This window comes from Lactuca saligna, chromosome 3, assembly GCF_052625555.1.
Source record: "Lactuca saligna cultivar CGN05327 chromosome 3, ASM5262555v1, whole genome shotgun sequence".
Taxonomy (NCBI): Eukaryota; Viridiplantae; Streptophyta; class Magnoliopsida; order Asterales; family Asteraceae; genus Lactuca; species Lactuca saligna.
This window is the reverse complement of record NC_136419.1, coordinates 123,818,777-123,833,804: the sequence shown is the minus strand read 5'-3', so window position 1 is coordinate 123,833,804 and position 15,028 is coordinate 123,818,777. Positions and strand designations below refer to the sequence as shown.

The 15,028-nt window shown below is 31.1% G+C and overlaps 1 protein-coding gene across 1 annotated transcript; it reads right to left on the bottom strand.

The window, feature by feature from the left end:
- Positions 1-6,240: 6,240 nt before the first annotated feature.
- Positions 6,241-6,621, bottom strand: LOC145035939 (uncharacterized). The gene has a single exon (XM_078984436.1). It carries the CDS (start codon positions 6,619-6,621, stop codon positions 6,241-6,243), a length of 381 nt encoding a protein of 126 aa, XP_078840562.1.
- Between the last annotated feature and the right edge of the window lie 8,407 nt (positions 6,622-15,028).

Below are 15,028 nucleotides of genomic sequence, written 5' to 3'. Positions count from 1 at the left end.
CGGCAAGTCGTCCAAGGGACTCGACGAGTTGGGGTATGGTTACCTAGCCTTTTCTGTTTTTGATCGAACAGGTTGAGTCTAGAAGATGACTCAACAAGATGGATGTGAATATGGACCTAGAAATCATGGAACCCGATGAGTTCAAGAACAGAACTCGGTGAGTTCAAGACAAGTCCCAAATGCATGAAGACGTACTCGACGAGTTCATGAGGAACTTGGCGAGTCCAGGCTAATTTTGTCTTATTGCATGAAGAATGACTCGATGAGTTCAAGGATGAACTCGGACAATCAGTTGTAGAAGGTCCCGCCCTTATATGAAGAAGAACTCGGCGAGTGCATGCAAGACTCGGCGAGTAAGGTCGGGGGTTTAGTGTTTTTAGGATATGGGGACTCAGCGAGTTGCTGGGTCAACTCGGCGAGTCGAGTCAACCTGATGTTGACTTTGACCAAGATGTTGACCTTGACTTTGGCTTTGACCTGACTAACCCTTGTAGGGGTTAAGAGTATGTAATGGTAAATTAAGGAAGGTTTTTATATGTAGGAGTTGAGAGGAGTTGATCCTGGCATCGAGGATAGTTCAGACTTCACGACACTAAGGTGAGTTACCTTCCAGTAGAAGTGGGTCTAAGGCACCAAGGTCGGCCCACTATTAGAGTTGTTTGGTAGATGATTGTCTTTGTGATAATTGTTTGGTATGTTGCTATATGTTATCTTTATGTGCTAGGATGCTATGACATATGTGTTAGTAGTGGTAGGGGTGAAATAGTCCCTGAAGCCAATTGAGATAAACTGGAGGGTAGGTCAAGCACCCCAGAATTGCTTGACATGGGTAGGTCGGGTACCCCATAATTGCTTGACATGGGTAGGTCGGGTACCCCAAAATTTCCTGGTTGGATAGGTCAAGCACCCTAGAATTGCTTGACACGGGTAGGTTGGGCACCCCAGGATTGCCTGGCAGGATAGGTTAGGCACCCCAGAATTAGCAATATGTTGGTTGTATGGTATGTGGTATGATATGGGAACTCACTAAGCTTTGTGCTTATGGTTTTCAGTTTTGGTTTCGGGTACCTCTTCGTCGAAGGGGAAGGAGCTGGCATGGAAGCAGCACATCGCATACACATGATTTCCACATTTAGAGATCCATGGGATTGTACTATGATATTATTACTATTGATGATATGATTTTAGAGACATGTGATTATGGTTTTATGGATTTATATGATATTGTCGATGTTTTTCAGTAAACAATTTCATAAGTAACATAATTAAAAACAAATTTTTGACCTTGAAAATTGGGATGTTACACTTTAACACAATAGTATCATGTTGACATGTATTATTAGAATATTCTAGGCATTATGTATTCTAGTTTTGGAAGATTATGATATTATTTACTAAATTTTCGAGACATTTTTATTTAATTAAATGATGTCATAAAAATCTTGTGATATAGGTACTGATGTATAAATATTCTATACAGTTTGATCTTGTTGGAAACCAAGAATGATTCAGGTATAGCCAAAGGTTTAATGAAAAGATAATTGTAAGGATCGGTGGATAAATTCAGTATAATAAACAAACCAAGTATGGATAAAGTATTCTAGACATTATGATTTTGTTAGAAACTACTTTCTTTGAACCTTTTGGTTAAGTAATGTGTAATATTATGATAATATTTGATATAGTATCAACTTGTGTGAAATATTCTAAAATTGTGTATCATATTCAAATTGTAAACATTCTTATTTTGTTAGAAACAACTTGCTTTCAACATTTTTGTTAAGTATTGTGTAATATATGATTTTAGACATTCTAATTTTGTTTTAAACAACTTGCTTTGAACCTTTGTTAAGTAATGTGCAATATATGCTTTTAGACTTTACATTTTGTTTTTGGAAATAACCTGTTTTGAACCTTTTTGTGAAGTATTCTATAATATTTTGATTGTACGTGGAAATAACAAAATGCATTTCCTTAATTGTAAATTACTTGTTAAATGATTTTCATTCTTTCAAATTTAGAAATATTGTATCATTTTATTCTATATTAGATTCAAAACATAATGGTTTTGTTTTAGAATAAATTTCTTCTTTATATCCTAGTTTTATTGTTTTAACAAAAGCATGTTTTATTTTATGATGTACATGAAATGACGAAATTACCAAATTAATGGAAAAATGAGTTTTTGTCCTAAATGAAAGAATGTACAATAAGGTTTATCATCAAAAATAGATAAGGAAAAAAAAGTCATAGTTCACGGTACCTCGTCTGATAGATCGTTAACTGATCAAAGACAGACCAACAGAATAGGAAACAAGTATATATAACAATAGAGTTATAATTTTAGTATCTAAGATCTATAAATGTTGATATTCAATTTGTGTTATGTATTTTAAAGAATAATACATCTAACTTTATAGTTTATATTATGTAATGTTAGTAATATCATTCACATATCATATGAGTTTAAATTAAAGTTTGTCTATAATACTCTATTAAAGTGATACTCTATGTTTTATGTTATAATAAGTAAATGTATAATATTTTAATAGAATAATATTACATGTTTTTTGTTTTTGTAAGTGCATATCTAAACTATTCTAATTGAACAATGTTTATGTTTTCAATTGATAAGTTGATTAATTACTTGAAAATAATGTGTATATTCTACTGGAATAATGTTATATGTTATCTATTTTCATAAGTTATATGCATAATATTCTAATAGAATAATGGTGTAGGATATTCTAAGTTATATATAGAATATTCTAATAGAATAATGCTTAACTAAATTTAGGCTTGTTTAAAACTCTTTGATATGTTATTATTCTGGTTATTCTAAATATTCAATATTTAATATTATGTTGTTAAGATGTAATATTCCGGAATTGTGTGCAATATTCTGATATTAAAGTTTAATACCCTAACATTTGTAATGGGTAAAATGAAAATATATTATGTAAGATTCTAATATTATAAATTTGTATTTAATAACTTGATATTATACATATTTTGATTTGATAAGTCATGTGTATCTTTTTTGTTATTTTAGATGTTATTTTGTTAGAAATTGTTTGCTTTAATCCTTTTACTGAAGTAATTTGTAATATTTTGTTAGTATTAAGCATACTATGAAGTAATGTGAAATATTCTGAAATTAGGTGTCATATTATCATTTTAGACATTCTGATTTTGTTGGAAACAATTTGCTTCGAACTTTTTCTTTAAATAATATGTAATATATGATTTTATACATTTTGTTTTTCTTTGGAAACAATTTTTTTAACCTCTTTGTAAGGTATTGTGATAGCACTTTATTAACAATGAGTTAATGTAAAATATTCTAAAACTATGTGTGATATTCTAAAATTATGTGTCATATTTTGATTTTAGAATATGTAATATTCTAGAATTAAGAGTTAATGTTACAAGAATGTTGTTAGTTTAGTTTTCAATGTGTTGTTTATAAAGGCATATTTTTCATAATATTGTTGAATCTTGAGTATCTATATTAATTTTGTTGATGTACATGAATTGAATAAATGGAAAAATCCAAAACCAAAAGTTGATGAAACTAAAACAAATAATCCCAATGATTAAAAAACCATTGATATATTGGAAACAACATTTCAAGATAGTATCATAAATCTCCATCATCTAGTTACCTTGTTAGACAAAAGGATAGATATAAATCTCAAAAAAGTCTTATCAAATTATAGTCAGATAACAATGCACCAAAAACCATAAAAAAAATCTATTACATGTTTGTGACATATAAAATCTATTCCATATCCATTAATCTCGATACTTATAGTTGAAAAATTATAGCTTGAAATATTCAAGCTCCCTTCAACCTCTAGAATCTAAAAGAAATAATCATTAGGTCAAATGAATTGTCTGCAAGAGAGGCATATTATGTTGTAACATTGTCAATTTGAACTACAAAAACTAATATACCACCACATTAATATATAATCAAAATAATGTGCATTCATATGACTTTAATCATAAATGTATCTTCAATATTCTATAAGAAAATGCGATAACATGAACTGATCAACAACATGATGTTAATGATTGGAATTAATAAATCTATGATCAATATTCTATAAGAATAATTGATATCGGTAACAAAATTATCTTGGGTTTCCGATTGATTTTCCTCATTATAGAGAATATCTGAATCACCAATACTTAATATAAAATACTAAACATACTATTGTTCTAATTATGAAAATATGTAGTGATATATATATATATATATATATATATATATATATATATATATATATATAAACAAGTTTATACTAAAAAGTCATCTCCATTCTTTTGTGTTTGAATTAAAATATTTAAAAAAACCATGTTATTGTATTAAAGAGTTGGTTTCTATAGAAAACCAGATAAAAAAATTGTATAACATTAAACATAGTAATGATTTCAATTATTATTGAAAAAAGTTATAATTCCACTTCGTGGTGTAATGTTCTAGTTGGCAGCGTAATATTTTAGTTATGGTTAGTACTGTTAGTTATATTTAACACTAAGCGAATGCCCGCGCGTTGCGCAAAAAGACCTATATATTTGAAATCTTGACAAATATAGGTTTTTTTTTAAATATAACAATAACATTGTTGTTAAATTTGATATAATAATTCGTATACTAAATTGATATAATATATTGATTATTTTGAATTATATGATAACATATATATATATATATATATATATATATATATATATATATATATATATATATATATATATATATTATAACTGCATAATCTCAATCGTTTGAATGACTTCTACCTGAAAGTTACTCATGAATAAAATTAAATATAATATATGGTTTAATGTATTTATAGTTGTTATTGTTAATTATTTTTTAAAATTTATTTGTTTAACTTTTTAATTTCTATCACTGTAATTATTTAAAACATCAAACATGGTTTTTTTGATTTTAAAGGTAACAATATAATCATTTATATAAAGTTATTTTTAACTATTGTTATTATAAGTTATTTTAAGCTACTTATTTGAAAACTTTTAATGATTATAAAAGTATCTTTAGAAAATATTTTAGATAAATTGAGATTAGAATTTAGTTTTTGCATTTAGCAAAACAAAATATCACTTTTAACTATTCACAAAATATTTATTGGGTTTTTTAAGTGGAACTGAAATTTATATTTAAGTTAACATTGTAATGTTATATTTAAATTAATAATTTTAGTATTTTGTCCAAACTGTTTAAAAGTTGTAGCTTTAAACTGATAATGATTACATACAATAACATATTAAATTTAATAAATTAAATATAATATGTTAAAAGTTAAAGTCATACATTTATAAGTAGAAGTAAATATATTATTTTAGTATTGAAATTTAATTTATTTTTTGTTACACTTTAGTTTGATATTTATTTAACCTTATTAACCAAATTATAATCATTATTAGAAAGACATTATTATTTATCAATTTTAATTATTTACAAAAATATGTTTTGGGTTATTTAAGTTAAACTAAAATTTATATTTAAGTTGACCATGTAATATGATATTTAAATTAATAATTTAAGTATTTTATACAAACTAGATTATGACCCGCGTAAAACGCGGGGAACTTATAAAAAATGCATATAAAGTTATAAAAAGCCGACTCAATAAAAAAAGATAAAGTAACATAAATAGAATTCATATGTTTGATTATATTGAAATGTCTAAAAAATAAAACGAAATTTCTAATTATCTATAATCGTTGAAGGACCTCTTTGTAGACAATATTTTTTGTTTTATTGGTTAGACGACCTTCATCGTTACATATGAGTACCTTCTAGCCTTTTTTACTTGTCACGCAAGGAAAAACTATATATTACTAACTATGAGTGAATACGGGTCTACGCAAATTCCATTCCAACAATTAATAATGGTTGTCATTGACTCTTATTAATAGTCATAGAAAAACAAACAACTACTGAGAATTGCCTCTGCTGAAAACGGAAGGGAATTCTTTTATCAAACAGAGTTAACTTCATGCGAGGTATATAATTAGTCTCATTGAAGACTCTAGCGGCTATAATTCTTGCCTCAATTACATGTTTTGCAAGTCTAATTATTTGTAACCTAGTACCATTTTATAGACATGTGGTTTGGTCAATATTACGAAGCAACATGACAGGAACACTTGTTTTTAGTGTAAGTTTATGGTTGGAAATTCCAGATGCCTAAAAAACATTCAATATATTCAGAGAGTAAACTGATTCTTCAAAACAATATGTTGACTCTGTCTCACATAGAGAATCCAAAGATAAGTTTTCCCTTCATCTTTCATCAATCCTAACATGTAGTCATTGATAGCCTTGACTTCTTCATTTGTAGGGACCAAAATAGTTTTATCTTGAAAATATGATGGATCATCAATATGCTTTTGAAAAGACGGATAAATGGTCAATTCAATTGAAAGAATATGGTCACCTGTAGAGCGAACGATAACGAATTTTGGAAAGTCAACTTCAGCTTCACTATCATTACGACCACCAATATTACCTTCAGTAATTTTAAGAATCCATTCAAAAAATGATTGTCTCATCAAATCATTAGTTGGACAATGAAATTGAAGCCTCATGTTCACGTCATAATGTGATGGTCTTTTTAGAGCACTAGATGAAGAGGGTGCATGCACTAAAGAACAGTTGTATAACACTCAATACGAAATTTAAGGGAAAAAAAATAGTTATACAAATTAAACATTATAGACATTTAAGCATTGAAAACATAAAGATAATACGTAAATATGAATTTTGCCATTTGTGATGTAATACAGTGGTGTGGTTGGTAAAGAGCCAATGGGCAAAATATTACTAACATAACTTTTAGATTTTTTCTTTCTCGAAGCATATGAAATGTCACTCATTTCAATATATTTGATTAGGGGTGGCAAATCGTGCTATCGTTTCGTGTTTCCGTCTGACACGACACGACACGACAATGTTTTACGTAACGCGAACACGACAAGACACGATATTGTGTTTTTTTAACTAACACGAAAACGAACGAACTAAAAAACGACAAACACGACATGACAGGATAAATAAAACATATACTAAAAAATATTTTATTTAATGAATACTTTATCAAATATAACATGGCAAACACGACAAACACGAAAACACGATATAGAACTACTAAATCATATCAATTTCGTGTTGAATTTTGAACAAGAACACAACACGACACAATATCGTGCTTTTTACAGTTAACACGAACACGAATTCAAATTTTAGTTTCATCCCGATTTCATTTCATGTCGTGTATTTTTGTCATATCGTGTCATAAATTGTCACACCTACGTTTGATTTGGTTTGTGTCTTGGTTATATATATATATATATATATACACACACACACACTGATATTGATGATTTCTAAACCATTAGATAAGAGAATTAAATATTAGAAGAGTTTAAATTAGGTAAAAAATAAATTTACACAATTATGGAGGGAATAAGTACACTATACAAATAGATTGGAAATACATGCATGCACTAGAGAAGAATAATATATATCAAACAATAAATACGATATTAAAGGAAAAAATAACTTATACAAATTTAACATTATAGACATATATGTATTAAAAAATTAATGATAACACTTAATATATTGGGAAATTAAAACTGATGTTATATGATTTAAGATGTGGGTGTAAATATAATATAAAAGAAATTAAGAATAATTTACTCTGATTGTTTATTTGTGACGACCTTGACGAAATAAATGTGGATTGCACATTCGGGTGTATGATGTTATTTTGTTGCCATATGCAAACGATGTATATTTACACAAATAAAATTTGAATTTCATTTGGACGAATAAAAGAAGGTGAAATAGCATATGTAATAAAAAAAAAGTGGTGTTGGAAATGAAATTTGTAAACTTACCATATTTGAAGACATGTGATAAGATACGCGATAAACATGTTGACACCAATATATATCGATTTGTATGTGTCAACATGATACAAACAATTGATGTCCTATATGATAAAAGAAAAACATTGTAATTTAGTATTCAAATGACTTAACCGATAATACATTAAACATGCATAGATTTTAAATAAGCTTCTAGGCATACGATATATGCTATGTTCATGCACAATAATAATGTACATAAAATACATGCTACAAAATCAAATCATGAATGAAAGTAAAAGAAACATAATATTCATTAACACAAAATAATTTAGTAATATGAAATTGTCATAAATAATACGTATAACATCGTGTTCAAACCAAATAACATCTAAACCAAATTTCAAAAACATGTAAAAGACTTGACCAAAAAAATCCATAAACCAACAATTAAAAGTGCAACACACAAAAGATTAAAAAGAAAATGTCTGTAAACATCTTTAAGATGAAATGTAAAATGTTGATGGTTGGCTTCATATTACCCTAACTTTTCCATTTTTGGGATCTTCAAGGTAGCGGAAACAACACCACCTTTCGAAGAAGACCACTCCAAAGAGTAAGTGGTGGCAACAATCTCAATAGGGCGCTTCCCCGAACTGGATGATGGTGTTAAAGCTTCGAGATCAACAACCTCGAGATTGTCATCATGGACCTAAACAATATTTTCTTGTATAGAAGACATAAGAGGATAAAAGTCGGAACAAAATAAATTATAAAAAACATAACATATTTGCATAAATACATGAAAATCAGGAATTAAATTGAAATATACTTTTGACTTTTACATTTTTGTGATATTAAGCCATTAAGCTATTGTTGTGATATTAATCCATCAAGTTTCTATTCTTGGAGTCATTAGGTGTATTAGAAAAATGGAATGTTATAAAGGAAAAGATCAATTGGAAAAAAAAAAGAATGCGAGTAAATTGAACATATGTGAAAAGAAAATAAAAAGATGCTACTAAACCTGAAGTTACGAAAAGATCTATGATTCTAGGTTTGCTGAAACAAACAAAAATACAAATAAAAGTTAGTATTTTTATAGATCTTGTTTCTAGATCTACTGAAATGAATTAAATACAAAAAAGATTAGTTTCCAGATCTGATTAAATGGGCTTCAGTTCCAATCCATGAGGTACTTCATAATCTAAGAACCACTAAAATAAATTTGAATCAACAAAATAAAACAAAAATAGTTTGGAAAATCTGATGCAAAAAAACTACTACCAATAGTTATTAAAAAAAAAAAGTAATTTTACACAACAAAACAAATGATAGAGGGGCCAAAGGCAATGCAAAATCCTCAAACAAGGATTGGAATTGCAATTCAAATCTTTTTAGGACCAAAACCAAAAAAAATGGCTAAACTCAGGGATAGAAAAGTTGTGAAATTATTCTTAATTACCATATTTTTTTGGGTTTAGGTAATTTTTGGTCACTTAACTTTTGGTTTTGTGCTCATTTGGTCACTTAACTCTTTTTAAGTTTTAAAAGGTCATCAAACTTTTGGTTTTGTGCTCATTTAGTCACTTAACTTTTGGTTTGGTCACATTTAGTCACCGAACTTTTAAAATTATGCTCATTTAGTCACTAAACTTTTAAATTTTTTCAAAAGTTTAGTGACTAAATGAGCACAATTTTAAAAGTTGTGTGACTAAATGAGCCCAAATCTAAAAGTTAAGCGACTAAATGTGACCAAACCAAAAGTTAAGTGACTAAATGGGCACAAAGTTAAAAGTTTGATGACCTTTTAAAACTTAAAAAGAGTTAAGTGACCAAATGAGCACAAAACCAAAAGTTAAGTGACCAAAAATGACCTAAACCCTATTTTTTTGGCTCACTATTACGTGTAATGAGTTGGTTTTTTACTCCAAGCAACCACAAATTGCTTTCACCACATGATAATTTACGTTATCTTTGAGGAAAATAAAGGGTATCTGTCAAATTAAAAATGTCGATACTTTGTATTTGATCCTTAAACCATTCAACAACTTGTTCTTTTAATAAATCAATTGTTTTGGGTGTGTTCCAATAGCCACGTATGCATATTACATTTTCGATAAATATAAGCTATACCAGTAAACACATTTTAGCATATTCAAGTATTTGTATAAAATTTAAAGTGTTAGGAATAAATAAATTTCATCAGAAAAATTCAAACATATACCAAATTTCATAAAAAGTGAATTAAATGTCCATTTGTTCATGTATGTGAATATAATTTCACTCATACATTCAATCAAACACCTTGTATGCATTTTCACAATCATCAACTCCCGTATCCTTCTTATCATTTTCTTATTACAAGGTACAAAACATTTAATCAAATTAAATTTCAATGGCAATTTGAAGCAACTTCATATGATGAGATGTAATTAAATCATTTGTGCAAGGTGTAACTCAATGAATAGACAATTGCATGTTTCTTTTTTATAAAGAATGAAAGTGGAATTTAAGAAGGAAAATAAAGATTAAGCACCTGCCAACATCGAAGATTATAAAGATTTGAAGATTGAACACCCACCAACATGTATCAAGGATGAAATTGACTAAATAAGAAAGATACATAGACACATAACATAGATTTTATAATTCACAAAAGAAAAAGAAGATACGCAAAGAAAGTAAAAAAATAAATAAATAATAAAGTAAAAATAAAAAAAAATAAACTCACCGGTTGTGCTATCTATTGAGGCGTAAACGATGAACATACAAAGAAGAGCAGTAAAAGAAGCCCAAACATATGGTTAATACCCTTCCAAAGAAGCAATCGTTATAATTGGAGACGAAATTTGTCAAATAACAATACATGTGTATTTGTAATTCTAGTTATAAAAGGAGATTGAGGAATTGAATATTAGAAAAGTTTAAATTAGGTAAAAAAAATAAATAAATCATGCATGCAATTATGGATGGAATAAATGCACTATACAAAAATAGATTTCGAATAAACTCTTTCCTTATAGCACTCGATTAAAAATGGAAAGGATTAAAACTATTAGAAAACGAAAAGGATTGTTGATTTAAATCCCAAAAAATCAGGGTCAATTTCAATTCCAAAAAATCAGGGATTATGACTGTAAGTTAAGAATGTAAGTTACAAAAACGATGCATGCTTATTTTTATAAAGAATGAAAGTAGAATTTAAAAAGGAAAATAGAGATTAAGCATCTGCCAACATCGAAGATTTTAAAGTTTTGAAGATTGAACACCCACCAAAATGTATCTGGGATGAAATCGAATAAATGGGAAAGACACATAGACACATAATACAGATTTTATAGTTCACAAAACAAAAAGAAGATATGCAAAGAAAGTAAAATAATAATAATAATAATAATAATAATAATAATAATAATAATAATAATAATAAATAAAAATAAATAAACTCACCGGTTGTGCTATCTATTGAGGGGTAAATGATGAACAGACAAAGAAGAGTAGTAAAAGAAGCTCAATCTTATGGTTAAAACCCTTACAAAGAAGCAAGCATTATAGGTGGAGACGAAATTTGTCAAATAATGATAGATGTGTAGTTGTAATTCTATATATAAAAAGAGATTGAGAAATTGAATTTGAGAAAGGTTTAAATTAGGTAAAAAAATAAAATTTTCATACAACTGTGGATGGAATAAATGCACTATACAAAAATAGATTTGGAATAAACTCTTTCCTTATAGCACATAAATTAAAAAATGGAAAGGATTGAGACTATTAGAAAACGAAAATGATTGTTGATTTCAATCCCAAAAAATCAGGGATTATGACTGTAAGTTAAGAATGTAAGTTACAAAAATGATGTTTGACCAAAAGTTTAGTCAAGATGACATCATCAATTTGATCTAATGGTGGAAAATATAGGATTGAAAAACAATCAAAGGCCCTGATTGCTTGATTGATGAATTAAGGGTTCTCTTTTAATAATATTTAGAGATTGTTCAAATTTATAGCTTAAAATGATAATGGTTTACATCCAACAATATATTAAAATTAACAAATTAAGTATAATATGTAAAAAGTTAAAAAAAAAACATAACTTTATATGTAGAAGTAAAGATATTTTTTAATATTGAAATTTAGTTTATATATGATTACACTTTAGGTTTGATATTTATTTAACCTTATTAACCAACTTATAATCATTATTAGAAAGAAATTGAAAAGTCATGGGAGTTTCAAATGAATGTGATGAAAGGAAAAATGCTTCCTTTATAGTATGATATGATATGATATGATATGATATGATATGATATGATATGATATGATATGATATGATATGATATGATATGATATGATATGATATGATATGATGATATGATATGGTATAATGTCAACATTATAGGTTCAGTCAAGTTTTAATAAATAGAGTAAAAAATTACATAACAAGGAGGATTATGACTAACCTGAACCTGTTCTACTTCATGCAAAATGTAACGACCCAAATTTTCACATCCAAAAATTTCGTTTGTAAAACATAACATAGAAAACATTAATAGTAAAAACTAACATTGTTTAATTGAACCACTTCACATCGAAAACCAAAGTGAAAAACCACTACATTTGATCAACCAAAATATCAGATTATCAATCCCAGAATAAACTCGTAACTGCGGAAACAAAAGAGTGTGTGTGACATGCTGCTACCGCGCCGGCTCTTTTCCCCTGGCTGAGGAGGTACCTAAAACCAAAACTGAAAACCATAAGCACAAAGCTTAGTGAGTTCCCCCATAAAACCCCATACCATGCAAGCATATAACAAACAACATTCAGCTAGGAGTTACGGGCCTCGCCCACACTCGGGAAGATACGGGCCCTGCCCACACTTCACTAGCCGGGAGATACGGGCCTCGCCCACACTTATGAAGATACGGGCCCTGCCCACACTTCGCTAACCGGGAGGTATGGGCCTCGCCCACCCTCTACTACCTGGGAGATATGGGCCTAGCCCACACTCCGCTCTCGGAGAGATACGGGCCCTGCCCACACTCAACCGCCAACCCATAACATACAAGTATCACACAGACAACAAGTATAAGCAACTCTATCATATTAACACATATATCATACTCGACTAAATCTAGAGATACGGGCTCGGCCCACACTCTAGTACTAGCATCTCGTCTACACGGGTCGGCCTTGGTGCCTTAGACCCGTTCCTACCGGAAAGGAAACTCACCTCAAAATAGTTGTTGGTCTGTGTGGGAATTGATCGCCTACTGCTACTGCTGCTGCTGCTGCTCCGGAAATCCTCCGGATCAAATTCCCACAACATACTAAATCAAACACTGCTAACTGACCTTTTGGGTGAAATGACCATTTTACCTCTAATCATGCCATAAGCCAAAGTCAGAGTCAACTTTCAGTTGACCCGACTCGCCGAGTTGGCTTGCCAACTCGCCGAGTCCCTGTCCAATCGATTGACCTGGGTCCCGTTTCTATTCGTCGAGTTAGGCGTTGACTCGACGAGTTCTCCTTCCAAACTGATTGTTCAAGTCCTTCATCCTACTCGCCAAGTTGTATGAACAACTCGGCGAGTTCATCTTCATCCGATGAACACCATGCTGAGACTCGCCGAGTTGTATGAACAACTCGTCGAGCCTGTTCTTGATCTAAGAAGATTGCCTTGAACTCGCCGAGTCAGGGCATTGACTCGCCGAGTTACTCCAAGGGTGAGTTCGGCTTCCAACTCACTGAGTCACACCCCGTGAATCACTACTCGAACTCGACACAACGAAAAGGGGACAACTCGGAGACTCGTGAGTAGACTCGTCGAGTCAGATGAACGACTCGCCGAGTCGTTGCCATGCACCCACTAAATACACAGATTTGCTCGATTCCAGTCCATGCCATTCACAGATCTGGACTTCTAAAACACGAATCACACGTAAAGTTTCCAACTTTACGTGTGGATATTCACCCGTGAGGGTTTTAGGGTTCAAAATGTACCCAAGAGGGTAGATCTAGGGTATTCATGCAATGAGGGTCCATAAAGGCAACAGATCTGAGCTCCTGGAGCTCAACCATGCCTAGATATAAGGGCCAATTAGCCTATTACGAAATAATTTGCACATACAAACTTGGGGATTGGCTCAAGAATGACTTAAATAAAGTAATAAGCATAGAAACAGGGGAAAAATGGATTATACCTCAAAGGAACTGCTGAAGGAGTACAAAGATGCCTGGATTCCTTTCCTTCCTCTTGATCTACTTCCCCTTTTTGCCTCAAAACCTTCAAGAACACACACAATAGCCTCAAACTCTCAAGGAACAAGCTTAGAACGAGGGTTGGGAGCTCTGGGGGTGAATGGGGGCTGGCCTGGGGCGGATATGTGGTTTAAATAGGGTGCAAACCCCTGAAACTTAGGGTTTCATACAACAGCGGTGACTCGCCGAGTCCGGAATATGGACTCGCCGAGTTGCCAACTTAAACATGTCCCAGGTCTCGTCCTTACTCGGCGAGTCGGACCTATGACTCGCCGAGTCCAAGGCAAAAAGAAGGAGAATACTCAAATAAGGTTTACGTACCAGAAACCAGGTGCTACAAATCTCCCCCACTTATTTTAGACATCGTCCTCGAAGTCTGCTGCTTGATCCTGAAACAGTTCGGGGTAATGCTCCATCATCTCATCCACCGGCTCCCAAGTCCATTCAGAACCCTTGCGGTGCTGCCATTGCACCTTTACTAGCTCCACTTTCTTGTTCCTCAAATCCTTTGACTTCCTATCGAGGATTACGACTGGGCGCTCAATGTAATTCAGGCTGTCATCAACCTGAATATCCTCTAACGGCACTACCGCTGAATCGTCCACTAGGCACTTCCGCAGCTGAGAAACATGGAAAGTGTTGTGGATCTGGGTGAGCTCGGCTGGCAGATCCAGCCTATACACCACCTTGCCCACCCGAGCTACAACCCTGAACGGTCTGATGAATCTCGGGCCCAACTTGCCCCGCTTCCCGAATCGAATGATGCCTTTCCAAGGTGACACCTTCAGGAGAACCATATCCCCGACTTGAAACTCCAAGTCGGATCGACGCTTGTCGGCATAACTTTTCTGCCGACTCT

Bases quoted from the DNA above. Each gene is read 5' to 3' on its own strand.
- LOC145035939 (XM_078984436.1), bottom strand. From the start codon at position 6,621: ATGAGGCTTCAATTTCATTGTCCAACTAATGATTTGATGAGACAATCA.